The sequence below is a fragment of the Camelus ferus genome, chromosome 16 (genome assembly GCF_009834535.1).
Source record: "Camelus ferus isolate YT-003-E chromosome 16, BCGSAC_Cfer_1.0, whole genome shotgun sequence".
In the NCBI taxonomy this organism is placed as follows: Eukaryota; Metazoa; Chordata; class Mammalia; order Artiodactyla; family Camelidae; genus Camelus; species Camelus ferus.
The window spans coordinates 23,087,381-23,113,654 of record NC_045711.1 but is presented as its reverse complement, the minus strand read 5'-3'; the positions used below and the strand labels follow the sequence as shown (position 1 = coordinate 23,113,654).

At 48.8% G+C, this 26,274-nt stretch overlaps 1 protein-coding gene across 4 annotated transcripts in view; it reads left to right on the top strand.

The window, feature by feature from the left end:
- Positions 1-26,274, top strand: part of TNRC6C (trinucleotide repeat containing adaptor 6C) — a 73,101-nt gene that overhangs the window by 23,210 nt on the left and 23,617 nt on the right. For all 4 annotated transcript variants that reach the window (XM_032456714.1, XM_032456712.1, XM_032456713.1 and 1 more), the window contains exons 4-9: positions 8,263-10,842; positions 18,731-18,946; positions 19,734-19,900; positions 21,502-21,582; positions 22,845-22,902; positions 24,936-25,078. In XM_032456714.1, coding sequence (XP_032312605.1) covers positions 8,481-10,842; positions 18,731-18,946; positions 19,734-19,900; positions 21,502-21,582; positions 22,845-22,902; positions 24,936-25,078 — 3,027 coding nt within the window. In that variant the 5' untranslated portion in view covers positions 8,263-8,480. The remainder of the gene's footprint in view (positions 1-8,262; positions 10,843-18,730; positions 18,947-19,733; positions 19,901-21,501; positions 21,583-22,844; positions 22,903-24,935; positions 25,079-26,274) is intronic.

Here is a 26,274-nt window from a genome sequence, read left to right as displayed (position 1 = left end):
ACTACTCTGGAGCAGCAATTTTAAAAATTCACCAAACCTTTATAAACTTTTGTTTTTCGTAGTGCAGGTTATTTAATGAGTCTGTGTCCAGGTGAAATTCTGTCAGTATGTTCCATCCACACTTTCTTCTGCACTGAAAGTTTATTAGCTACTGCTCGAAGTAAAAGGTCTTGTAGCTCTTTTTTTAAGTAATACGTAGGTTTTTATTGTATTTGTATCTGTGTTAGTAGGTTTCTCACTCCTGTAGCCACTCCTACATTAAAACAAAAGTACGGTTCCATTCCTGATTCCATTCCTCTAACTGTGGGGTTAAATTAAAAAGTATGAATCCTGGGTCAGCAGAACTAAGATTGAATTATCCAAGCAGGAGGCACATGGTGACTGATCCTTAAGAATTTAACAGCAGACCATTTCTAGTGACAGGAGAAGTAAAATGGAGAGCTGTCTCAGCCCAGCATGTTAATTTGTGTTTTTTCCCAAATGTTATCAGTATGTGCTCATGTCCTGACCACGAGCCTAACGCCCAGAAGTGGTTCTTCGCCTTGTGGTGTGAACTCGTGGCGGTGAGTAGGGACCGGAGAGGCAGCAGGGACACGTTCGAGTTGACTCTCACCGCTTTGGACCCATAACTCGTGTTGGTGACTGTTACTAACTTACAGGGACCAGCGTGACGCGTGGTGGACGCCGTGATGCTGGAGGACCAGGGCACTTGCACTAGGTCTCCGGCCCTGGAGCAGCAGTCTAAGCCCCTCCCCGCCCCTGCAGCCCCCGGGCTCTGTCGGCCCCGCTGTGCATTGGTGCCCCGCGTCTCCGCCCTGGGCGTTGTTGGAGCGGCAGCACTGTGTAAGTCACACTGCCCACGTGCTCTGAGAGAAGCAGGACTTCACACTGGCAGGCAGGGGCGGGTCCTGGCTGCTGTGAAGGCTCAGTAATGCTGACGTGGAGGCGAAACTCAATAAGCTGAAAGCAGAAGCAGATTCTTTACAGTGAACTTCTAACTCAAAGTAAGGAAATTTTCTAGCATCAGGTCAACTGTTTCCATCAATCATTGATGCTCTGTCTCCACTTTAGAGACCTCCGTGGGCTGCCATCCCTCGTGGAAAAACAGGGCTGTCTAATAGGCATGCCCAGGGCGGCTGGGAGAGAAAGGCCTTGAAAGGCCCTGGAAGGACTGGAAAGGAACTGGAGGAACCCTACAGAGAGCCTTGCGAGGGGGAGGGCTGGTGACTGTTTCGGTTACAGAAAGTCTGGTCTGAGAACCCAGGAGGCCACGCTGGGCCAACCCAGAGGGTAGAGGCAGAACTAGGGGCAAACTACTAAGCAGTGGGGCAGGTTTCAGCCCTGTGGGAGAGCTTGTGTTCCTTCCGCCATCGCTGGCAGCATCCAGGGAGACGGAATCACAGTCACTGGGACGGACAGGCCAGGGTTCGGCCCAGCCCTGGTTCCAGGTTCTCTCTTTAAATAACAACAGTTCATCCTGAAATAAAACATTGTTCTTCTAACAAACTAATACAAGGGAAAGTAGATTTTCAAGTTCACGTACTGATTCAGAAGCGAGCTCATTTAGCCAACTGGCAAAAAATTTTAACTGGTAAGATAAGTGTTACTAGTATATAAATGTTAGTGATTCACCCTATTAAGTTTCCAGAAGAACGTCATTTTATCATGTTATTTTCTGTTCAGACTATGTTTTTGCCAATCTGCAGCATAACTCCAGCTTGAAACACTTGAGAGCTTTTATCTTTTAAAAAAAAACTCTCACGTGCTAAAGGCAGAACAGTGTATTGTTTTGGTGGCTGCTTTGTACATTTGTAAACAGAGGCTTTGATTAATATGCAGGAGTGTTTGCTACTTAGATCTTTTGTAGATAGAAGCAGAAAGTGATTAAGAAGTTGGACGCGTGCCAGTTTACACACGGGCTCATTTAGAAAATGCTAGCTGGTGTCGGTGTGCCACACGGATAGGGGTGCTTAGGAAAAGCGGGAAAGAGGAAGGGACGGAAAACAAAGGAGCAGGAAAGGGTTTGTTTGCATGCGCCCAGTCAGCAGCACGAGTTACTCTTTTGGCAGACAGGGAAGGTGGCTCTGGTGCTCCCTACAACTGGTCCTGGTGAAAACGTTTTTGTCAGTTGAAAGAACTTAAAGAGGAAAGGAGATGGGTTTAGTGTTGGCTGCAAATAGATAATCAAGGCTTTCAAATCCTCTCGACAGGATGCCTCTCTCCCCCCCACCCCCCGCCATGTCCCCTTGTTGGAGGGGGTGATCAGCTCCCTCCTGGGGTGGGAAGGGCACCGCCAGCCCCTGGCCCGCCGAGGCCCGTGGGCCTGCAGGTCACTGCGCGGGGAGGGCCCCAGCCACCTCCGCATCCAGCAGGGACGCGGTGGCGCGGGGAGCCGCGGGCGCACCAGGTAGCGTCTCCGGGGACGGGAGGCCCCCTCTGCAGGTATTTCTGCCCCGTCGGCCCCAAGGGGCCCAGAAATAAAACCCCCGCTGAGCAGAGAGCGGCCGCTTCTCCTGGGCCGGCCAGGCCGGACGTCCCAAGCTCCGGCCGCGCCCCTGCCCTCCTGCTTGTTGTCTTGGGAGGGAGCGGCCGGTGGCAGACCTGCGAGAGGCCCCTGGACCGCGACCCCAGGGCAGACACCCTGCCGGCTGTTCCGCCTCCTCCGCCCGGAGAGCGCAGGCCGGCCCGCTCGTCCTGAGCACGCGGCTGCTTCTTTCCCTGATCTGTTACTGCTCTCCAGGGTCTTGACCTGGAGGAAGCAATCTCGGCTTACTGCCGCCTTGGAAAAATGCACAGGACAGTCGGCTTATTCTTTTGGACACTTTCCTTATTGTTTTCAGTGAACCTTTCACTCTGTTCCGCATTTCCTAATTCCCTGCATGTGTAGAAGTTGACAGATGAGCTGCTGCAGGGTCTGTTGGGTGATGGAGCTCAGAATTCAGAGCACCATCTCTGCGATTTTCACATGCAGGCTAAATGCAGCAGAGAGGGAGGCGTCTTCCATTCCCAAAAGCTGAAAGCAGTTGTTACATTTATCCTGCCCCTTGAAACCAGGTGGGGGAGACTTTGTGTTATCGGTAAGAATTAGGGCATGTGTTTCCAACTATGGGAAGCATTTGGAGTTACTTTTATAATGTATGGTTTATTATCCTGTCATTTCAGTTAAAAGGGCTATAGTGAGAAAGGGTGACTTGTGCGCTGTTTGTCGGTGTCATCACTAATTAAGCATTCCCAGCACTTCTGAGTAAATCTTGTCCACGCTTCTCTATCTGATTAATTCGATACCTAATTAAAATTTTGCCTACTGTAGCTTTTGGAAGCTCTTTGTTCAGTACTTTTTCCTGAAAAACTTATCTTTATATGGTTACATTTTGGAATTTTGAAACAAAAGAAGAAAGCTTTTCTCTTTAAACGATGCTGTTGTGTGATCCTTTTTAATTTAATCACTTAAAACAGCTTGTTACTTAGATTTTTATAGAGACACCTATTTTTAGAATGTGTGAACCATTTGAAGGGTTAAAAAAAATTTAACATACACAAACTTCATTACATTTTTCTTTTTAAGGCTTTTTTTTCAGTGGAAATATTTTAGTAGTAGTATTTTGTAGTAGAAGGAGCACTAGAATTTTATCCTGAAGATACGGATTTCAGTTCAACCCTTACTGCTTACTGGTTGTAACACCTTTTCCAAGTTTGGCCTTTGAGCCTCTCTCTCCCCATCTGTGAAACAGATGCAGTTGTGAGATTCAGGTGACTTAATGTGTGGGGAAATAGTTGGAACTTCAAAATGCGATGAAATACGTTATGTCTTAGGGATGTAAAGACTCTTGTTTATAAACTCTTTCAAACTTGCCGTTCATCAGATGCATGGATTTTAGCCTTTTGGAGCTCATGAGCTATACTGGAGAGTCTAGAATAACCTACCAGAGGATTCATTCTTGGTTTATTTCAGAGCTTTCATTCATGTCAAAATGTCTGTTTCCAGAAGTCAGTCATTCCACAAATTTTTCTCATGTAGTCTTCCAGATTACAGCTGAAAGATAGACTTTTGAATTGATAACACAATCAAGAGACTTTGATTTATGAAAACCATGCTATTCAAATATTTTCGAAGTCACAGATTCTCCTAAGAAGAACGGTGTACTTCAGACATAGAGCTCAGTGGGTGACACTCCCACCCACCCGTAGCCCAGGCCTGCGGTCAGGACACCACTCCGGAGCCTCCCTCTCCTGCTCCCGCGCATCTGGTCTCTCACTAGGTCCTGGCACTTCCACCGCCTGAGTGTTACTCCATCTCCCCCCGCTCCCCACAGCAGCCCCCCCGCCCGTCAGATTATCATCACCAATTTAGCCACGGCCATTGAAGTGGGATGTGGAGGAAAATTAGCATTTTTTTAGATATAAAAATTTCGGAAGGAATTCTAGTTTTCTAATTCTAATATTTGCTCTGCAGCATGACACACGTTCTCCATTGATCACCCAGCCCGGGTCCCAGGTCTCATACACAGAGTTGGTGAGGACCCCCGGGGGTGGGGAGGGTCTTGCCCAAGAGGAAGGATTACCTGGGGGCCGAGGTCATTCCTTCTTGCACTCCGTGTTCTGTGCCAGCGTCAGCTTGTATGGGCTCCGTTCTGTGTTTTCGTGGATTGTACTCCCGGGGCAGGAGCGTCATGGCAGTGCTGGCCATCTGAGGACATGGGGAATAGAGGTGAAAATCTTTCGTGCCCCAGATTTGTGACTGTATCAGGGCAGAATAATCGGGCACAAAGGGGTAAGTGTTCCAGACTCTCTGGATGTGGGGAAATTGGATCTTTTGTTTATTTTTAACATTAAAAATGCAGAGGAGGGCCACCTTTTTGCTCCCTCCTCTTCGGAGATGGCCGGTGCTCTGTCTATAGAATGTGTACCTACTTCTACCCTAACCTGAGCACCCAACCCCACACCTCGTGGCCTTTCTCTCGCCTTCTGAAACAGCCTACACTCTATGCAGTATGTAGCTCTATAAATAAATCTACCTTTACTCAAAAAAAAAAAATGCAATGGAGGGGGGAGGGTACAGCTCAGTGGTAGGGCATGTGCTTAGCATGCACCGGGTCCTGGGTTCAACCCCCAGCACCTCCATTAAAAAACTTTTTTTTTAATGAGGGTAAAGGCTTTACTAATATTTGCTGTATGGACAGACACAGGGCCTACTGTTGGTCATCCAGCCTTGGGTCTCGCTCCCCACACAGGCTCTTTGTTTTTGCTGGAGCAGCGTTTGACAGTAAATCTCAGTTATCATGGCCTTTAAATATCTTCACAGACGTTCTGTTACGTAACTACAGTGCAGTGATACATTTAGGAGATTTAACACTGGTGTATCTAACTCTAATACATCTAAATTTCACCAGTTGTCCCAATAATGTCCTATTTTATAGCAATCAAGTTAACTATTTCTGTTAATGCCCACCTCCTACAAATGGAATGTAAAAACAAGGTGAACTGCGTTAAAATCGTTTCTGGTAGTGAAATAATAGCTCAGTACGAGGTGTAGTCCCTGGCTGTTCGTTTTTTGCATTCATAATTGTCAGAAAAATACCTAGAACTTGCCCTTATAATGAGAGCCTTCAAATGGTAGAAAAAACACAAGAGTAACTTGTGTTTACTTTTTATATACTTTCTGTATTCGTGAACCTTCACTGAATTCTGAGTGAAATTAATTTTTGAAAACCTAGTCCGTCTTGGTGGTGTTGAAGTAGCGAGAGGTGAGGAGCCAAAGAACAGCTGAAACATAGGAAAGAAGGAAAAGGAGCAGCAGTGTGTCCAGTCGGGGCAGGCCAGACGCGCCTGAGACCAGCGCGCTCCCCCCCCCACCCCGGGCTCTGCCCCCGGCCCAGGCCGCCTCGCAGAGGGAGACCGCCGCTGCGCACTGGTTTGCTTTGCTTGGTGAAACACCGCCGCCCCGAACGGACTTCTGTGGCTCTGTGACTTCTCTCCGCCGGAAACCACGTTCCAGTTGTAGGTTTATAGTATCCGTTTTAATTTTGTCTAAATAAAAAAGATTTTGAGCCAGCAGTTCTTTTTCTACTACCTGTTTGAATAATCACCCTGTATTTTTGCAAATCGCTTCAGTTAAGTATCTTGCTAGTCGACATGAAACTTAAGCTTAATCTTAACATTACCTTCAAAGTCAACTGAAATTAAGTAACATCATTTTATGTTACTGGCAGACTGCTTCCAAAAGTGTTTATAAAAAACATCCATCAATTCATTTGTTTACTCCACAGATATTTATTCACAGCCTCTTACGTGTCAAATGCCCTGCTGAGCACCAGACAAATAGGGCAAAAGCAGGCAGCGCTTGCTTTCAGTGGGGTTCGCAACGTAGAGGGCGAGGGAGACACGAAGGGTCACACCCGGAACTCCCCCGAGGGCGTGCACTCCTTGAGTGGAGGACTCTGTCTGCAGGGGTCGTCACTGTCCCCCACGTGGCACCTGCACACGCCGTGAGGGTTCTCATCTGGGTCAGGGCTTGGCTCACCCGGCGTACGGGCCAGCTCAAGCTCGCCACCTGCTTCTGTAAGTAAAGCTTGGTTGGGGCACAGCCATGCTCGTTCATTATCTGTGCCTGCTCTCCCACCGTAACGTCAGCATTGAGTGCTTGTGACAGAGACCACATGGCCCATAAGCTGAAGTACTCAGTGCCTGTCCCTTTACAGAAGATGTGTGCCAGCCCCTGGTGCAAATGAATTTTTTTTTTTAAAGGAAGACTTTATAATGAATGTGTCCGAGAGTCTTAATGGGGCAAGAAAGCTTATTCCATGAAACGCCTGGTGAGGTGAGGAAGAAGCAGACAGTTGAGCCTGAGCGCAAGCGGAGGCCAGCCCCTCCCAGGGCGGGTTGCTGGAGTGGACGGTGCACACAGTACCACGAGGAAGCAGCTGCAGAGCCAGGGGAGAATGGGGAGAAAGGAGGCCCCAGAAGAGAGCCAGCCTGGTGGGCTGCCTGGAGACGCCGGCCTTGTGCTCAGAGCCTCGGAAGTGTGTGAGCACACACTCCTGACCTGCCGGGCATCCGTTTGGCACAAATATTCGGTGCACTGTTGACAAGACCCTGGAGAGGAGCAGGAGGGGGCCTGGCGGAGGCAGAGCTGCTGGAGTAGCCCCAGCAGAAATGAGGGCCCTTGGGCCAGGGGGGCGGAGGGAGGTTTGGTTTCTCAAGGTGAGTGGACTTGTTCTAGAGACTTCTCATGTGTAGAGGCGCGGGCCTGACTTCCTCCTGGCCTCAGGGCCCGGGGCCCGGGTGTGTGGACACGGCTGTGGCCTGCCAGCCCTGCCACGTCGGTGCTCTGCTCATGCCCTGAGCCCCTGCCTCTCCTGCCCGGGGAGGGCCGCGCGGCGGGAGCTTGACCGTTGTGCTGACCGCTCCTTCAGACCGCGGGCTGCTTGTTAGAAACAGCCCAGGCCGCACGGGCACCTCCTCAGGCCCTCCATACACCTTTGTATGTGTATAGTTTTCTATTGTTTTACCTAGTGACTAATATTTTTCTTGAAATGTGGGATTTTTTTTAATGTATATGAATGAAAAAAATCTATATTCTCAGAGGATTGTCTCCTTAATTCCAGCATTAGCCTTTTTATGAATGCACAGGAAACAGTGATAAACCATAATTGCTGGTGATAAGTAGTATAAATGAGATTAAGTGGTTCTAAACTGTGTACCCTTGGTAACATGAGATACCATTTTCTAAAATCTCTTCCCTCTCCTCCGGCCCCCACCCTCTGCCAAATATTGATTCTGTTGTATGATTCTGCGGTGCATTTATAATTCTCTTCTATGGAATAGCCTCTAACACTAGCTCGTTACAGGTCTTGAAAAGAACTGCAGGCTGCATTCAGCATCCACGTGAACTGCGCATCGTAGCCGGTGTCCGCAGAGTCTGCACACCCGCAGGCACCCTGTAGTCAGGGAGGCTCCTAAGCCGCTTCCCGCTCAGCCACTCTCTGCGACAGATGCATGCGGAGATGCCCTGTGCTGATGTGCACTGTCAGTCTTCTCAGCAGTGTGGGGTTGTAGGAAATAAAGTAATTTTAGAAACATTAACTTTTTTAAATGGGAGCTACTAAGAAGACAAAGAACTTGTTTCTTTGAGTCATTTTTGTAGTATTTGTCGTTCAGAATGGAGAACTCGAAAGAAAGAGCTTCTCCCAAAGCCTGGTTAACAGTTGATTTATTGACACATGGGAGGAAAATCTCATTTTGAATTTCTTTGATCTTTTTCAGATCTCAGTCACAGTGGACTGGCAGATCATTATGAAAGTTCCCACTGGGGACAGCAGCCCACTTACAGAGGTGAAGCCACCTGCAGCTGGGATAAAGTGATAATAGACAGGACGGATAAGGAGGCGTGGCCTTCCATCACAGGGGCAGAGACTGAGTCTGCCTCAGAATGTACGTCGGACACTGACTCTGCCTCCCACTGCGGCTCAGAGAGCAGTAGCATGGCTACCGGGGGCGCGCAGGGCAGCTTCGCCGGCCACAGCAAGAAGGCCAGCGGCAGCACTGGCACCAACGGCGCGCTCGTCCAGAGCCCCCCCGCCCAGAGTGCCCTCGGAGCCGGGGGAGCCGGCGGCGGCAGCGCGGCCCGAGCGTGGGGCGTGGCCCACTGCTCCCTCGGTGGCGGGGATGGGAAAATGGACACCATGATCGGAGACGGGAGAGGTCAGACCTGCTGGGGTGCCTCCAACTCCAATGCTGGCATTAATCTCAACCTTAACCCCAACGCCAACCCAGCTGCCTGGCCTGTACTCGGGCATGAAGGAACTGTGGCAACGGGCAGCCCTTCCAGTATTTGCAGTCCGGTCAGTGCCATCGGTCAGAACATGGGCAACCAGAATGGGAGCCCCGCAGGCACTTTGGGTGCTTGGGGGAACTTGCTGCCGCAAGAGAGCACAGAACCACAAACGTCCACTTCTCAGAATGTGTCTTTCAGCGTACAACCTCAGAACCTTAACACTGATGGACCAAGTAACACTAACCCCGTGAACCCTTCACCAAACCCCGTCAGTGCAGTGCAGACGAACGGACTGCCGAACTGGGGCATGGCTGTCGGTGTGGGGACCATCATCCCGCCCCACCTGCAAGGCCTTCCTGGTGCTAACGGATCATCAGTCTCTCAAGTCAGCGGGGGTGGTGGTGGCGAAGGAGTCAGCAGCTCCGTGTGGGGACTGTCCCCCAGTAACCCTGCCACAGGAAATAGCAGCTCTGGGTTCAGCCAGGGGAGTGGAGACACTGTGAACTCAGCATTAAGTGCTAAGCAGAACGGATCCAGCAGTGCTGGGCAGAAAGAAGGAAATGGAGGGAACGCCTGGGATTCGGGGCCTCCTGCCGGCCCTGGGATCCTCACCTGGGGAAGGGGCAGTGGCAGCAGCGGTGTTGGTAACATCCATTCGGGAGCTTGGGGCCACCCTGGCCGAAGCACCTCTAATGGGGTGAACGGGGAGTGGGGAAAGCCCCCAAACCAGCATTCCAACAGCGACATCAGCGGGAAAGGATCAACAGGGTGGGACAGTCCGAGCGCGGGTGGCCAGAACCCTGCCACACAGCCCGGCAGCGAGCACGCGAGCTCATGGGCCAAAGCTGCGTCTTCCGGAACCACAGCGAGTGAAGGCGGCAGCGATGGTTCAGGCGGTCACAACGAAGGAGGTGCCGGGAGGGAAGGAGCCGAAGGCCGACGGCGAGACAAAGGGAGTGTAGACCAAGGGCACATCCAACTGCCAAGGAGTGACCTCGACCCCAGAGTCCTGTCCAATACTGGCTGGGGACAGACTCCAGTAAAGCAGAACACTGCCTGGGAATTTGAAGACTCCCCTCGGTCTGAGAGAAAGAGTGACAATGGGACAGAGGCCTGGGGCTGTGCAGCCACTCAGCCGTCACACTCAGGGGGGAGGGGCGATGGGCCCATCACGGACAGTGCAAATACCTCTTCAGTGTCTGGGTGGGTCAGCTCACCACCGGCCGCTGGGCCAGCAAGCACAGGCTGGGGAGACGGCAGCAACAAAGCGCCAAACGGCCCAGGGGTCTGGGGGGATGCGGTAAGCTCTACTGCTGTTAGTAATGCTGCTGCTGCCAAGAGCGGCCACGCTTGGAGCGGGACCGTGAATCAGGAGGACAAGTCGCCCACCTGGGGCGAGCCTCCAAAATCCAGATCTCAGAACTGGGGAGATGGACACAAATCGAACCCAGCCTGGAGCGCAGGAGGGGGAGATTGGGCCGATTCGTCTTCTGTCCTTGGACACTTGGGGGATGGGAAGAAAAATGGCCCCGGCTGGGATGCTGACGGTAATCGATCAGGGTCAGGTTGGAATGAGGTTCCCAGGTCGGGGACCAGCGGCTGGGGCAATGGCACAAATGCGAAGGTGAATCCAGGGACGAGCTGGGGAGAGTCTTTAAAGCCCAGCCCCCAACAGAACTGGGCGAGCAAACCCCAAGACAGCAACGCGAGTAACTGGGGAGGAGCTGCTTCCGTTAAACAGACAGGAACAGGGTGGATCGGGGGGCCGGTCCCTGTCAAGCAGAAGGACAACAGTGAGGCCACAGGCTGGGAGGAACCTTCTCCACCATCCATTCGACGCAAAATGGAAATTGATGACGGTACCTCAGCTTGGGGCGACCCAAGCAACTACAACAATAAAACTGTAAACATGTGGGACAGAAACAACCCGGGCATCCAGAGCAGTGCCACGGCCAGTACCAACACCACCACCACCACCACCACCACGAGCAATGGCGCCAACGTGGCCGAGGCGCCGCCGGCCCACCAGGCCAGCGCTCAGCTCAACCGATCGCCGCTGCTCGGTCCAGGTACGGGCGGACTCTGTGTCCCTGTAGCAGTGAAAAAACATGGTTCATTCTCATTACATTTGGGTTTTTTTAGCAAATGACCTTAGACTGATTATAAGTGCCCTTCACCTTAAAATATCGTATTTGAGTATTATCCAAAGAGAAAAAATAAAGTAGGATGTTGTGATAGCTTTCTATCCAAGGAAAAAAATACATTAGGAACTTACAACAGAAAAGGAGAGGAAAGAAAAAAATACATCCTCTTTAGGAAAGATTGGGGACCATTATGTTGGTTTGTGTTTACATATTACAGAGCCTTCATTTCTTTATGAGATAAACCGGCTGTTCTCCACCCCAAGGGGCTTTCGTTAGAATCACACGGGAGCTTCGGGGCTGGGGGATACCAGCCTCAGAGATGGCTAGTGTCATTGGGCTGGAGGGAAGCCCTTTCACTGGTCATTTTCAGAGCCCCACAGGTGTTTCTGGTGTGTGGTTGACGCTGAAATAAAACCATTTTTGTAAAATGCGATGGCATTGTGCAGAACAGGTCATGTTTTGATTTCAGGTGAAAGAAAAATCCTAAGGTTAGACTGCAATCTGTGTTTCAAGTTCGTGCTTTGTGGGAGGCACTCTACTGGGTACTGCAGTGGAAGAGACCATAGGATGGTTCAGGGAGTGAGGCGGGGAATCCAGCTGGACTTTGTAACTAGAGAACTAACAGGAGCTCCCTGACTTGAATATCAGACCAGGGTACGAAGGGCCACTGTGCTCCAGGCGTGGAATCTGCCTGAGTGATGAGTGAGGACTGGACTCAGCAAATCGCAGAGCTGCCAGGGGTGGAAGGGACCAGATGGAGAATCTCATCCAGCTCCGGGCCTCCCTCTTCTACACACTCACTGGGCACCAAGTGCTGGGATTCCTGCCCCCACTGGTCACTTTCCTGGTCACTCTGGCTAATGTGTCCTTCTTGGACTGAGCCTCGGGCGGCCTCCCTCCAAATTTCTAGAATGATTCCTATCACTTTAGGACTGTACAAAGCAAGGGTTAATTTCCCTTCCCATACCACCGGATTTCAGACAGCTGCATATGGTGATCGTGTCCCAGCTGCCCATTCGCCAGGAACTGTTCCCAGCTGCTACCACGGTTCCTCATAATCACGGCTGTAATTCCTTTTTATCATCTGGAAAAGCTGTAGCTTGTGAGAGTCCTTGTGCCCAGAACTGATGTCAGTGTTCTAAGTATGGTTTAACCAGCACAGAAATAGTTGAGATAACCTCCCTCGCTCCTAAAGTCATACTCCTAGTAATGCAGCCGAAGGTTCGTGTAGTCTTCTTGAGCCACGTCACAGTTTTTCTTAAATTCTGAAGTCTTTCTTTTCGTTAAGGCCACTGTGAGCCCTTCCTCGCTCAGGACTGTTCTTGTGTAGCTGGTGGCTTGATCCCAAGTGTAATACTTTGTTCCTGGTAAACTTGGGTTCAGGGCCCCTAGCCCGTTGACGTCTTTTGAAACCCTGATTCTGTAATCAGCATGAGTTACTCCTTCCAGTTTTATGCCATTCCTAAATTTTAGAGATGTGGCCATAAAGACCAGACTAAGGATGGAGTCTTATCTCCACGGTCACTTACTCGGTTGTCTTATATATGGAACCTAGAATCCAACCTGCAGGGGAGTCTGCAAAGTGTGGTTTCTTTCACTCGGGGCCTCTGTCATCCATGAAGGCTCACAGACAGCGGTAGAATGGCATGCTGAGTGCCTGCGACCGTCATGTGCAGAGGTTTGGGGCAAAAAAATTGTGAGCATCAAACATCCTTGAAACAGATGAGTAGAGATTCGTTGCACCCCCACTGCCTTGTTCTGGAGCCCCATCAGAAACCCCGCCAGGGCTGATTCCTTTCGCCCCTCTCCCTCCCCAGCTCCCGCCTCCAGGCCGCCTCAGTCCTGTGATCTCTGATCACCCAGTGAAGCCCTGTAGTCTGTGAGGTTTTTCCTGCTCTCAGCACCCCTGTGAGAATGCTTCTAGAGCCAGTACCTTTATGCCTTCATTTCGCACACGTGCACCCAGAATGCACTGTTGAACACCTACTGTGTGTTGGGCTGTAACCGCATAGAGGACAGAGCTCTGCGCTCTCTACCTCCGGACCTGCATAGACCTGGGCACAGACCTCTGCTTTACGAACGTGGTTTCTCAGTGAAATGGGCTTCTTGCGTGTGTCCAGTTTTACGAAAGTAAATGCTACAGGACAATTGTTTTCTGATGAGCCTCAGGAAAATCGGCATTAATTTAGGAAACGCACTGTAGCTTCATAAACTGGATTATTTGGATCTCTTTCAAACACATTCTGGAGCTGGAGCACAGTAATGACCTAGAGAAAGTCCCTGTGCCTGCCTTTGGCCAGAGCTGGTTAGCTCTCTGGGAAGGGCGCACAGGCTCACTCAGCGTAGGGTGGCGAGCGGTGTCTGCCGGGGCAGGGCGGGGCGGGGCCGCCTCCTGGCTCAGCTCTGCCCCGAGGCCCGATGAGAGGGTGAGCCAGACCTGCAAGCGTGGCACTGACACGTTTCTCAGGAAATGCAAGCAGATGCTGAAAATACAGCCTGATCACCTTGGGCACTTAGAAATAAGTACTCTGGGACACTTAAGAATCAATTTGCAGACACAGGAGAACACTGACCATTGAGTCTAACAATAAGATTAAGGGACAGCCTCCAGAGATGGTTCCTTTCATCTCTGGACTTTGTCCACTTTCACCAAGACGTTCAGATCATTTTAAAGAGAGGTAGGGGGACTGCTATGCAATTAATTTAGAGTCAAACATGAAGGCCATTACAGGCTTGATCTGAGTGAAACGAGCGACACAGTGGGGCCAGGAAACCTTGCCTGGGATTGGTCCTCGCGTGGTGGACGGGAGTGAAGCATTAGCACCGCACACCGGCAGCGAGCTGGGGGAGTACTGCTGATGTTGCTCGTGGCGCATCCCTCTTCCTGCCTATCCTCAGCTCCTCGGAAACGTCTCTCGTCAGCCTGCGCCGGGCGCTTGAGCCGTGCCGGTGGTGATCCCTGCCTTTGTCATGAGGTTGGAGAAGCCTCCAGCCGGAAGCAGACGTGACTTTGCTTTGGCTACTTTGGATAAGTGGAATTATATTTGCTTTATCGTATAGGTTTGTGGCACAAATGTGGTGACCGAGGTAGAGATTGTGTGAGTTAATCATGGAAGGGGCATGTCACCCATTGGATAAACTAAGACTTGGAAGAAACTGGATTTTTTTTAACATTTTTTTATTGAGTTATAGTCACTTTACAATGTTGTGTCAAATTCCAGTGTAGAGCACAAGTTTTCAGTTATACATGAACATACATGTATTCACTGTCACTTTTTTTTTCTCTGTGAGCTACCACAAGATCTTGTATGTATTTCCCTGTGCTATACAGTATAATCTTGTTTATCTGTTCTACATTTTGAAATCCCAGTCTGTCCCTTCCCACCCTCCACCCCCTTGGCAACCACAAGTTTGTGTTCTATGTCTATGAGCCTGTTTCTGTTTTGTATTTATGGTTTTTTTTTTTTTTTAGATTCCACATATGAGTGATCTCATATGGTATTTTTCTTTTTCTTTCTGGCTTACTTCGCTTTGAATGACATTCTCCAGGAACATCCATGTTGCTGCAAATGGCGTTATGCTGTCAGCTTTTATGGCTGAATAGTATTCCATTGTGTAAATATACCATACCTTCTTTATCCAGTCATCTGTTGATGGACATTTAGGTTGCTTCCATGTCTTGGCTATTGTAAATAATGCTGCTATGAACATTGGAGTGCAGGTGTTTTTTTGAAGTAGGGTTCCTTCCAGATATATGCCCAGGAGCGGGATTCTTGGGTCATACGGTAAGTCTATTCCTAGTCTTTTGAGGAATCTCCATACTGTTTTCCACAGTGGCTGCACCAAACTGCATTCCCACCAGCAGTGTAGGAGGGTTCCCTTTTCTCCACAGCCTCTCCAGCATTTGTCATTTGTGGACTTTTGAATAATGGCCATTCTGACTTGTGTGAGCTGATACCTCATTGTAGTTTTGATTTGCATTTCTCTGATAATTAGTGATATTGAGCATTTTTTCATGTGCCTATTGATGATTTGTATTTCTGGAAGAAATTGGATTTAGGAATCCTCGACCTAGGTTGATAAAACGTGCATGTTGTCTCTCTGAGTGTCCCTAGAGCAGAAGCTGGAGAGCGCTGTCCTTCCTGCAGGCTGCCCTGTCCTGGAAGTTCACTCGCTCCTTTATCATCCTCTGGGGTAAAAATGATACCCAGAGACAGTTACCTGCAGATGGAGAGAATCAGCACCGTGCTGTTAGAGAGCGACAGTTTTCACACTGCGACTTCAGAAATAGATCTCCCTGACCTCTCCAGCCTGGGTAATTTTCTGTTTTAAGCACCATGCAACAGTTAACTGAAAAAGGAATGAGCTGGGAGCAATCTGTGCTTTTTGTGGATATGAGATTTTTCTTGGATTTCAGTTTGATTGGGGTGTTTATACTTTCCTGTGTTTTGAGGGACTTGTAAGTGGGGCTGGACTTGAAGGAGGACCAGGGAGTCAGAAGTCCTGCTGAAGAGGTAGCGTGTGCCTGTCAGTCAGGTCCTGGGGTTACAGACGAAGGTTTCACTTTAGGTACCTTCAGTTCAAAGCGAATAAAAGAATGAGACAGTTTAAGGTACCGTTTGGCCCCCTACGTATCAATGAGAAAGAGCAAATTTAAAATCTGTATTAAGGCGCTAAAGTACGAACTGTTTTTTTGTTTCTAATACCTGCCGTCTGTGATGACCCAGGAGGGCAGGCGGAGGCATCTCCTCTAAGAGGCCGTTGTGCAACTCAAGACCATGTGATCAGCCTTTTAAAAGGACCCTTACCTGTAACCCTCAGATAAAGTCCCGTGAGTTTGGAACAGAAGTGTCAGATAAATGTCCAAGAACCAAGGCATTCTGAAAGTAGGATGCTTCACCATCTGACTGAGCAAACTCTTCTGCATAAAGCTTTATTACATAAACACCTTGATTTTAGATACGAAAAATTAATTGTTCCTGCTCTGTCCCTCCATAAGCCAGTAGCCAGCTGAGCATTATCATAAATTTACATCAGGCTTGAAGGCCATCCGTATGAACAAAATCCCATCTCATTAATATTTAAATTAGTACCTAAAAATGCCAAGCACAGAGCAGGCACTCAAATGCTTAATCAATTGAATTTTCAGTCCTTTATCTGTCCTTCACTTAATTGTAATTGGCCACTTTTTAACTGAACCTTTCTTCCCAAAAAGGACTGTCACACGTATAAAACTATCTAAGCAGCATCCATGGAACGAGCTAGCATTGATCCCTTGGGTCACGGAAGGAAACATGCCACCTGCCGACTTAGCTGTGTGCAGCTTCAGGGTCTGGATGGTTGAGTCAGATGAAGGGTCTCCTCTCTCTCTCTCAGGTCTGCTTCCTGGCCTCTTACCTGCTCCGTGTTCATCTTCACGCCAGTCCCCTGGGCGCGCACCTCTCCAATCTGAGAGGAAGACGAAGGATGTAGGTTCAGAGCTGTCTGAGAGCTGCGGCTCCTGTGGGCGTCTGGCGGCTGCTGCTGCCTCATCCCAGCACTGTGTGTGTTCGGGGAAGAAGGGCGCTAGCGACTCGGGACCCCATGGTGCAGGAACATTTTGCCAAAAGCGATAGTATTTGAAGGACCATTTTCTAAATTTTAGTATCAGTGGTTTTAATATGAGATAGGAATTTGTTCAGCCTCACTATGCCCAACTTTGAAAGAGCTTCTATAAAATTATTAGCAACAAGGATACCAAATTCACTTGAGCACTAACCATTAAATGTGGAGGTTGTATATATTTTAGGAGTATGCGTTTGAATTCATTTTCTCCCTACCAACAGTATTTGCTTTGCATCAGAATTTTCTGGTGTGCCTCGGTTTTTAGCATCTCTGGAGCCTCTTGGTGTCTGGTAGTGCACTCACTCTGATGTGTACGTTAGTTTGGTGTTGGGGATAAATTATATTCTTGCCAGGCTTCAACTTAAAATGGTGGAAATATTGTTTCTTGGTGTTTGAGCAGTTACTCTTCCGTAAATTTCTGAGATTAGGAACACGCCGCGTGTAGACCGCTGGCCTACTATAGAAAAATGCTCTGCAGACATTTCTGCTGCTTTCACTGGAATTTAAAACTCTGACTGTCATTACTATAGTCTTAACATTTATTTGTAGTTTTGACTTAGTTAAATAATTTGTAGTATTGCTTTTCAAAGAGATGGGAGTGTAAGGATGATAAACAAATTTTAGGTGAATTTGTTATTTAGTTACAATAAATGAGTATTTTTACAGCTGATTGGCCTTTAACAACACCTGAATTATTTCGCCTTCCCAAAACATCCATAATTTTTGTCACGTGTGTTAATTTTCCTGGTTTAATTTTGTCCCTTCCATTTGTGAAGCTCGTCCCGATGTGCACAGTGTTTTCTGTGTAGTGGCAGGTGGTGCTGTAGTCAGCAGTGGCTGCCGGTAGCTGGTTGGGGCTGACTCCCCTGTTACTGGTCATCATTTACGTCATGTGCTGCTCAGCACAGAGCTTGTGATTTTAAATGATTCATAGGTTGTATGTCCTTTTGTCATTAATTAATATTGTTGGCATTTTATTAGAGTAAAGCTGCAAGGGACTGACACCGCACTATTTTTACTCAGAAAAATCAGGAAATTTCGTAATTGAGATGGTAGTATCCATCCATTTCGACCAAATTGTTTAAAATTTGTGGTTGGTTATTTACATTTTATGCTTTCTTTTTCTTGTTTTTTCTTTTTCAATTGAAGTATGGTTGATTTACAATGTTGTATTAATATTATATTTTATGGTTTCTGTTCTTCAGGTAGTAATTCACAGTTCTGTCTCTGAGAAACTGTATCTGTATGAAAAATATAGCTGCTGTAAGAGCTGTCAGTGTGACTGTTAGTGTCAAGTGAGCTTATGGGCAGAAACAAAAAGATCAGAATTTGGGTCAATTTGGAAAAATAAAGTTTGCATATATCATGTAAAATATTTTTCTTACTAAACTGTAAAGAGAACAGGGAGATCCTGTTGTCACCTGGTCTCGTGATCTCCTCTGTGCCTGGAGGTAGAAATGCCATAACCTTCTGCATTCACTAGTTTCCTTGCATACGCTTGTCAGGGACCAGCCCCAGATCGGGATGCTCTGGCAACAGGACTAGATGGAGGAACAAAAGTAGAATCCTGAAAACCCTTGCAGTCAGTGTGTCTGGCGGAAACACCGTATCTGTAGTTCTTCCACTCTGTCCCCATCTTTTAAGGCCGATGCCTCAGCTCTGCCTCAGCTCACTGAGGACCTGAGAACCGTGGGTTTTCTGCCATTACATTATCTGCACATGTGCAATCTGCCATCTTCTCATTTCTTCACCTGGATCTGTGTCTTTGATGGTTAGTCAGAAGATAAGCAAGAATAGTTGTCAGTGTATATTTGCAACTTGTAAAAATTTTTGTAAGAGAATCATGTAACATAAAATTTCCTTTAGGTTGTTACATTCATACCAGAAGTAAAAGAGCTACTTTTTCAACTTTCCTTTTAAGCTATTCTTCTAAACTCTATTATGTTGCAAATACTGCGAATTTAATGGTCTTTAATGTAATGGACTTTCTGCTTTAAGTGGGTAGGGGTCAGGAGTGAGAAACTTGCAACTTTTAAAAGCCAGACAAATCTGATTAGGTTTGATATTGTCTCCTTTGCACTTTCTACTAAAAGCCATCCTAAAGATAGATTACCTCGAAATTATTTTGACCTTGAAAGTACCATTTTTACTTTCTCCGTCTTACTTTTTCTTGTTTTCTCTCTCCCTGGTCCCCTGGTCCGCCTTTCAGTTTCATCAGGCTGGGGAGAAATGCCTAATGTTCATTCAAAGGCAGAAAACTCTTGGGGAGAACCATCCTCCCCTTCCACCCTGGTTGATAATGGCACAGCGGCCTGGGGCAAGCCGCCCAGCAGCGGCAGCGGCTGGGGGGACCAGCCCACCGAGCCAGCAGTGACGTTTGGAAGAGCCAGCGCCCCCGCTGCCGCCCCAGCCCTGTGCAAACCAGGTAAGCCGAGCTGGCAGCTTAGAAATGGCTCAGAGTAGTCTGTTTGGAGAGATGTTTATCAAATGCATTTTAAGAATTAATTTTTAAGGACACTGTCCTCATTTTGTTTACATGTTAAGACTAACATTAAACCAAGCCTATAAAGAAATATTTGCCATGTCTAATAGATGAACACAAAGGAGCTTTCAACAGAAGCTCTCCTTTAAAAAAATAAAATAAACACAAGAAGCAGAACAGTACAGCATTCCTGCTCGCTCCTGCCCACCAGCCACACTTGCTATTTCTTTTTCGAGGAACTTGTCAAAAACACAGACTGTCGGGCCTGACCACAGACCTGCTGCATTTCCCATGGTCCCCAGGCGACTTGTGTGTGGTCATGTTGTGTTCCACGTGGCATACCATGTGACACAGAGGACAGCGACATTTTCAGGACTCTGCATTTTACTGGCCATTTCATCCCATGGCAGAGACTGCCGCCTTCTCCTGTAGCCCCCAGGACTTACTGTAGACTGTCCATGCTTCACCGTGACCTCTAGTCGGGTACAGGGGTTTGGAACAGCACAGACTACAAATAGCTAGAGTTTGAAGAAAAAAGCTACATACGCATTTACATGTATATTACACTTTTCACGGGAGAAATTACATTCTTGGATCCAAGGGAAACAAAGTAGTGAAAAGGCAGGTCACAGGACACCCCTTTGTTCTACCTCCCCCGAGTGATGTTTAGTGCACGCTGTCCGCCTGAGGAGTGGCGAATGCCACACATTCATGTCCCCTCTCTTTCTAGCTTCAAAATCTATGCAAGAAGGCTGGGGCGGCGGCGGGGATGACACGAGCCTGGGCGCCAGCCAGTGGGAAGACGAGGACAGCGGCATGTGGAACAGCGCTGCTTCCCAAGAGAGCACCTCCTCCTGCAGCCCCTGGGGGAACGCCCCCAAAAAGGGGCTCCTGAAGGTGCGTGTGTCACCAGAGAAAATGCTCTCCACGTCAGTGGTGCCAAGGGGAGCCTCAGCACACGGTGGTCCCCAGTCACAGTGCAGAAAGCTCTGAGGACCCCTGCCGGCCCTGGGTCTGTCCTGAGCCCAGAGCCGGCTTCCCAGGGACTCCGTGGCGCTGCTGTCACAGCAAAGCAAAGGCAGAGATGACAGGAATCCAGCTGCTTCTGCGAAGCCGGCAGTGGAGGGGTTTCCCCTCAGGCTCAGCACCGCCACTCCTCTCACCAGAAATGTTTACTTTGGAAAAAATGATTATTTTCCACAAAAAACTAGTATTCATGTTAACATATAATGGGTTTGCTATTGTTCTTTTTAAGCAAATTAGTAACATTTTCTAAATTTCTGAGTTTTAATTTCGAATGCAGTAAATATTGATAAGATGCAACCCATGTAAACAAAACTGCAAGACCCTTAGTTTTTCAGAGAGGGTAGCGGGGTCTCACGACGGCCCGTGTAGGGTTTTAAGTTCTCTGGAAGGGTAAGTGAGGGGAGGAGAACTCAGCAGAGGGACCTGGGGGGCGGGGGAGACGCTTCCACGTGCCCCTTTTTTCTACTTTCAAACCATATGAATGTGTTATCTGTTCAAAAAAAATTTTTTCAATTTGAAAAGCATTCAGTTAGCTGTAAGCAGAACCCGGAAACTAAAACTGGGGCTTTCTGTTCAAAAAGAGTAGAAATGATGGGTGAGACTGTCTTCCCACAGTCAGGGCGGGCAAATAATCCAGTTAATGGCCAAACCAGAAACACCAAATTGGGAAATTAAGGTATTGTATATTCTTGGCAAACGTGGCTCTGGCCACACGGTGCTGATTAAAATCACCTCCCAGAAGCGGCCTCCGGAGGACAGCCAGCCCGTTAGTTGACTGCCCCCGCAGGCTCCGCTCCGTCGCTGTGGCAGCCCGCCCTTGAAGAGCACCGTAAGGGATGCTTTCTGTGCCACGTGGCTGCATCAGCTGCATCCCTGTCACCGTGGAAGAGCAGGGAGGTGGGCCAGGGTCCCGTCTTGATGCTCAGCCCTTCCACGGTGCCCGCCACCCTCCTCTCTGTCCTCCCTCCCCCTCCCTGACAGAGTGAATAGTTAACAAAACTAACAGAGTTTTTGTTCCTGTCACCTGGTTGCCTTTTCATTCTGTTGGAATGAACCCCTGGCATTTTGTTGTCTTACTGAGTAAAGCTTAAAAAGGGCAAAAGCCGTGTAATTTTTGGTAAACTTCATGTGATGTTACCGGCCTTTATTCAGGGGAGCACTTATGATGATCTGATATCAGAAGGGGTGCATATTTGTGATGAACTAAGTCCTCCGAGGGAAAGCAGCGACTGTCTTGCTTTTTGAAGTCTGTGAATTGCACACGTATGCCTGCCTCAAAAGCACCCTGAAACATCCCACGGCGAGAGCCACGAAGTGCTGTCAGGGCACCCCTGAGCGCAGCACCGCTCAGCGTTGACCCACAAAGATGCTGGGACTTGTAAATTGACGTGATGTTCAGTTGTCTCCCATTTCTGGAAGAAGTGCATTAAAATGTGACTCATGGGCTTTCTCCTTCCCACTCTTCATTCCAGGGCATGAAAACATCTGGCAAACAGGATGAGGCGTGGATCATGACCCGGCTGATCAAACAACTCACAGACATGGGATTCCCGGTGATTGGCACCCCATTTCACTGCTCCCTGCCGTGTGCTCCGCTGTGTGTGGCCCTGTCGTGTCCGGCCCGTGTCTGTCCTGTGTAACATGGAGGGAAGGCCTTTGAGGGACGAGATTGTCGGCTTAACCTAGCCCATAAACTCCCCTTTCACCTGGGCACCTCTGCTTAGGGCCCTGGCTGAGCCACAGCAAAGATCCACATCATTTCTATCGAGACAGGTGTGAGAACCTTGTCCTAGAATAAAAAATGATGTGTGATTTTTAATTTTTATCGGTTTATACAGTTTTATTTTTTCCTTTACTTTATAATTAAAGGTGAGCTTTGTTTATGTCATAGATTGACAAAGATCACAAGACAAAACTTGGTGTAAACTGCTGACGCTTCATGTCCAGAAAAAGAATCCTAACCAAGCCTGTTTGGTTCCTGAGTCTCAGATCACGTGCAGGGGGAGTTGTAAATCTTAGGGCACTCCTCTGAAAAGGTGTCAGTCTCTCCCGCCCCTGAGGTCAGCGGCGGGAGCTCAGAGCACAGGGATGCCACCCTCACCCGCCATGTATTCCCTTCAGGTGTCTTCTTTCCAAAACTTTATTCGAAGAGTATTTATTTTTTGATTGCTGTGGGTGTCCCTGAAAGATGAGCCTAGAGTGGCCCCAGACAAGAGGCAGGAACGACGCCCTTCGCGTCAGGCACAGGCTCTGAGCCCGGCCTCCTCCCACGTGAGCTGGTGGCGGGGTCGCCCTTGCCCTTCCACTGAGACCAGTCTGTTTCAGCCACAGGTGCTTGTTTTGTATTGTATTGTTTTTACCCTTTTTTTTGGTGACAAGTAGTTGACAGCAAAGCCTGCAGCAACTTCACGCAGCTGTCCTGGCAAAGAGCTCATCCTCCCAGAGCCGCTGGTGCTCAGACTCCTGACCCTGCATTTTGTCTTTAACACGTTGATCGCCACCTCGCCCAAATCTGGGTGACAGTTGTGCTTCCTCAGGGCCACCTGATCCTCAGTGGGCTATCAGTGTGTTAAAACTGTTAAATACAAGTTCTTCCCTCTAAAAATGAATTCAGTACCCTTTATTACAAGTATTCTTTTATTTAGAAGATGTCTGTCTCTAACTTCAACAAGGAAGAGAGGTATTTCTAGTTCCAGAACCTGACAGTATTAGGTTAATATTCATCACCGCCCTGAGCTGACAGTGGTAGAACTCTGTATGAGCCTTTCTACAAAAGCGACCGCTCAGTCCTAACGGAAGCGCTTCTCCCCCGCAGAGAGAGCCGGCTGAAGAGGCCTTGAAGAGCAACAACATGAACCTCGACCAGGCCATGAGTAAGTGACGGACACCCCCCGACGCGCGGCCACAGGTGCCAGGTTGAGCTTTGCTTTCGAGTCATGGGTTGAAGGCGGAAGGCCTGCTGGGTAGATGGGCCCAGGCCGCACAATGTGCACGGCCGCAGGGTGAGACCTTCGGGACGAGGGGCTCCGTGGGCAAATGGCCAAATGTCACATTAAACCACGTTTGCTTTTTCTGTTTTTTTCCCCCAATTTGTTAAACAAGTAGATGAACTTATCCTGTCTTCATCTGTTTTGAGGGAAGGAGTTAGTGAGCCTCTTGGAGAAGGTGCTGGGGCCACGTGCCCCCTCATTGGACGCTGAGGGGGCTGGTCCTTGTGCCTCGCCGGCCGGGGCCCCCTCAGGGCCCAGCAGGAGCAGCGCCTGCTGGCCGAGCACCCACTCCCACTGAGAGATGAACTCACTGTCAGGGAGCAAGCGACTCTAGTTCTAGAGTTGCTTTGAAAATAATGATACTGGGGGAAGGGTATAGCTCAAGTGGTAGAGCAAATGCTTAGGATGCATGAGGTGCTGGGTTCAATACCCACTACCTCTTCTAAGAATAAATAAATACTAAATAATCCTAATTACCTCCCCCACTAAAACATAACTTAGATAAACTTAAAAGAAAAAGAAAATAATGATATTATGGTAACTGTTTACGTGTAAAATACAGCTGATTCTTGTCATCCATGGTCCTTATGTCCTGTAAAGTCCCTGCAGACACGGAACCCACAAATACAGAGGGGCCCTCACCCCCAGGAACAGCCAGGGCCACAGCGCAGTCAGCACGTAACCTTGTCCGTGTGCTTTTCTGCGTAAAGACGCCGTATTTAACATCTGTTTCTCACGGTCACCTGCCAGATTTCTTTCCAATAAAGCAGTAGCTGAGAAGGACTGAGCACGCCCTGACCCTGGGTGACATGGCCATAGATGCCTTTGTCTTTTCGATTCATGCCAGTGCCACCGGCTGGCTATGTTTCTTTTAAATCAGCCCTCATCTTGTGACTCCACAAATGTGGCCACATCCTGTCTTTCCTGAAGCACCGTCACGCTGCACGTGTCCCCGTAGCCCCTCCCGAGCAGCCCTCCATCCGGACGGTGACGTTCCTCCTTTCTCGCGGCTCTGCCGTGCTGTTGATTCATGGGCGCCGGCTCGCCGCTGTCTCTATCGGGCCTGACGCAGTCTTCTTGCGCTCAGGAACACGACAGCATGTTGGCTTGGGGACCGTTTTAAACGCTGAAATCTCCAACAAAAAGCACAGCAATGTGGAAAGCCAGGCCCTGGATAAACCACGAAAAGGACACTTGTCCGTGCGATAGCCTGAGCTAGGAACGTGTGTGTTGGCGCTCAGATTCTTCCCTGCCCTGTGCACGTCCACAAATGACTACCCAAGTGCCACAATTATTGATCTGGGGGCAACAAGTAAATTTTAGCAAGTAGGTGAGCTCACTAGCTCCAGATCTATGAATAATGAGGATCGGCTTTCTAGTCTCGGGCAAATGCTGAATATGTGGTGTACACTGCCAGGACCGAGGGCACTGGTGAGCTGGAGGGTTATTCCTGCCTCCAGACCCGCGAGATGGCATGGAGGCACAGGGAGCTGAGCAAACACCCGTCTCTAGGGACAGGGACAGGCTCTGTCTGGTTTGTGTTGTACATAGCCCCAACATCTGGATGGTCCTTACAGCCAAGAGGGATTCAGCTGGTGGGAACCGATGGCCGTGAGGCCAGGACAGCCGGGGAAGAAGGGGCGAGGAGTCCCAGGGAGAGGAAAGGCTGAGCCCCGCAGGGGCAGGGGTGGCCGGGTGGCTGGCGTGGAGCCAGTGAGGGCTGAGGATCAGGGGCCGGACAGCAGACTCCCGGGGCCCGGCCAGAGCCAAACCGTGAGGCCCCTGGTTTCTGGGGGGTGAGAGTCTTTACTCCTCCCTTGAGGCGTCAGCCGGCGCCCCTGTGTGCTCAGAACTCGCAGCCAACCCCACCCCCAGGCATCTCGTTTCAAGTGCTGCTTCTGTACGCTGTGTCCCAGGCGCTCTGCTGGAAAAGAAGGTGGACGTGGACAAGCGTGGACTGGGAGTGACCGACTACAATGGGATGGTCACCAAACCCCTTGGCTGCCGCCCGCCAATCTCCAAAGAGTCTTCCGTGGACCGCCCCACCTTCCTGGACAAGGTATGGGTTTAGGTGGCTTTTTCTTTGTTTTTAGCAAGAAGTAATTTTCACTTTTCACTGTGTTGGAGTAAAAAATTATTGGACTGTAATATTTAAGTGATTTTTACCCATTTTTGTAATACCCGTGATGTCTGAACTCCTGAGGGGTAGTGTTGTATCTCGTCTGATGTGACTAGGACTACAAATACTTAAATGAAAACTGGTTCTCATATTAGTGGGTGAACTTGACTGCTTCAGCTTGTCCAGTAGACAAGGGTCATCAAATCTCTGTGTTACTGTCTTGTTTTATGTGTGTAGTTCTGATTGGAAATGATGTGTTTTATGTTTAATCTAAAAAAAGGGACTAGAAGTGGTTGGGCTTGGGCACCCATGTCTTGTGGCCCCTGCTTGGGTCAGGCCCTCCCGAGACCGCACCGGCATCTGGGAAGCTCCCCTCGGACGGTTAACAAGTCCCGTCACCTGCCCCCTCCTCTCGGTCTTGGGCGTGGTGCCCCCTTCCCAGATCAGGGTGACCTCACAGTGGGAAACAGGGTCCCATTAAACTCTAGCAGAATGTTCAACCTTGAAAATAAAGTGGAAGTGAGAAAAGACAAGTTTGAAACAGACAAAAAGCAGGCCACAAGAGAAGAGATGAACGTTCATCTCTGTCCTCACATCCGCGGCGTCCCCCACTGGTGCTCACGCGGGCCACTGTCGCCAGAGGGTCCTCACCCTGCCAGCACCATCGTGCCCAGGGAAACCAGAATTTCAGACAGTGATGAATCTTTTTGGAGCCGTGCTTATTCTAAAATATTATTTGTTGTTTATCTGAAATTCCAATTTAACTCAGCATCCTGTATTTTTATTTGCTGAGCGTCGGACCCTGACTTATTTCCTTATCATTAAAATGTGAAATAATACTACAGGCTTGTGAAGTTAGATGAGATAAATTTGCAAAGGACCTGGCACAGAGTGTCACTTCAGTAAATGTTAAAAAAAAAAAATTAAGGTTTTTTTCTGTTTTATAACTAACTTTATTATTAGGTTAAACCGTATGAAATCTCTATAAGTCAAAAACAGTTGAATGTCAGCAGAATTCAACCTAATGTATACCTAGAGCCTTGCAAACAACTGAAAATGGTTGTAAAGTGTTGGATTCCAAGTGAGATTTCTGCCTCGTTTCTGTCTCTCTCTCCTGATTCCTATCCCGGGCAGGG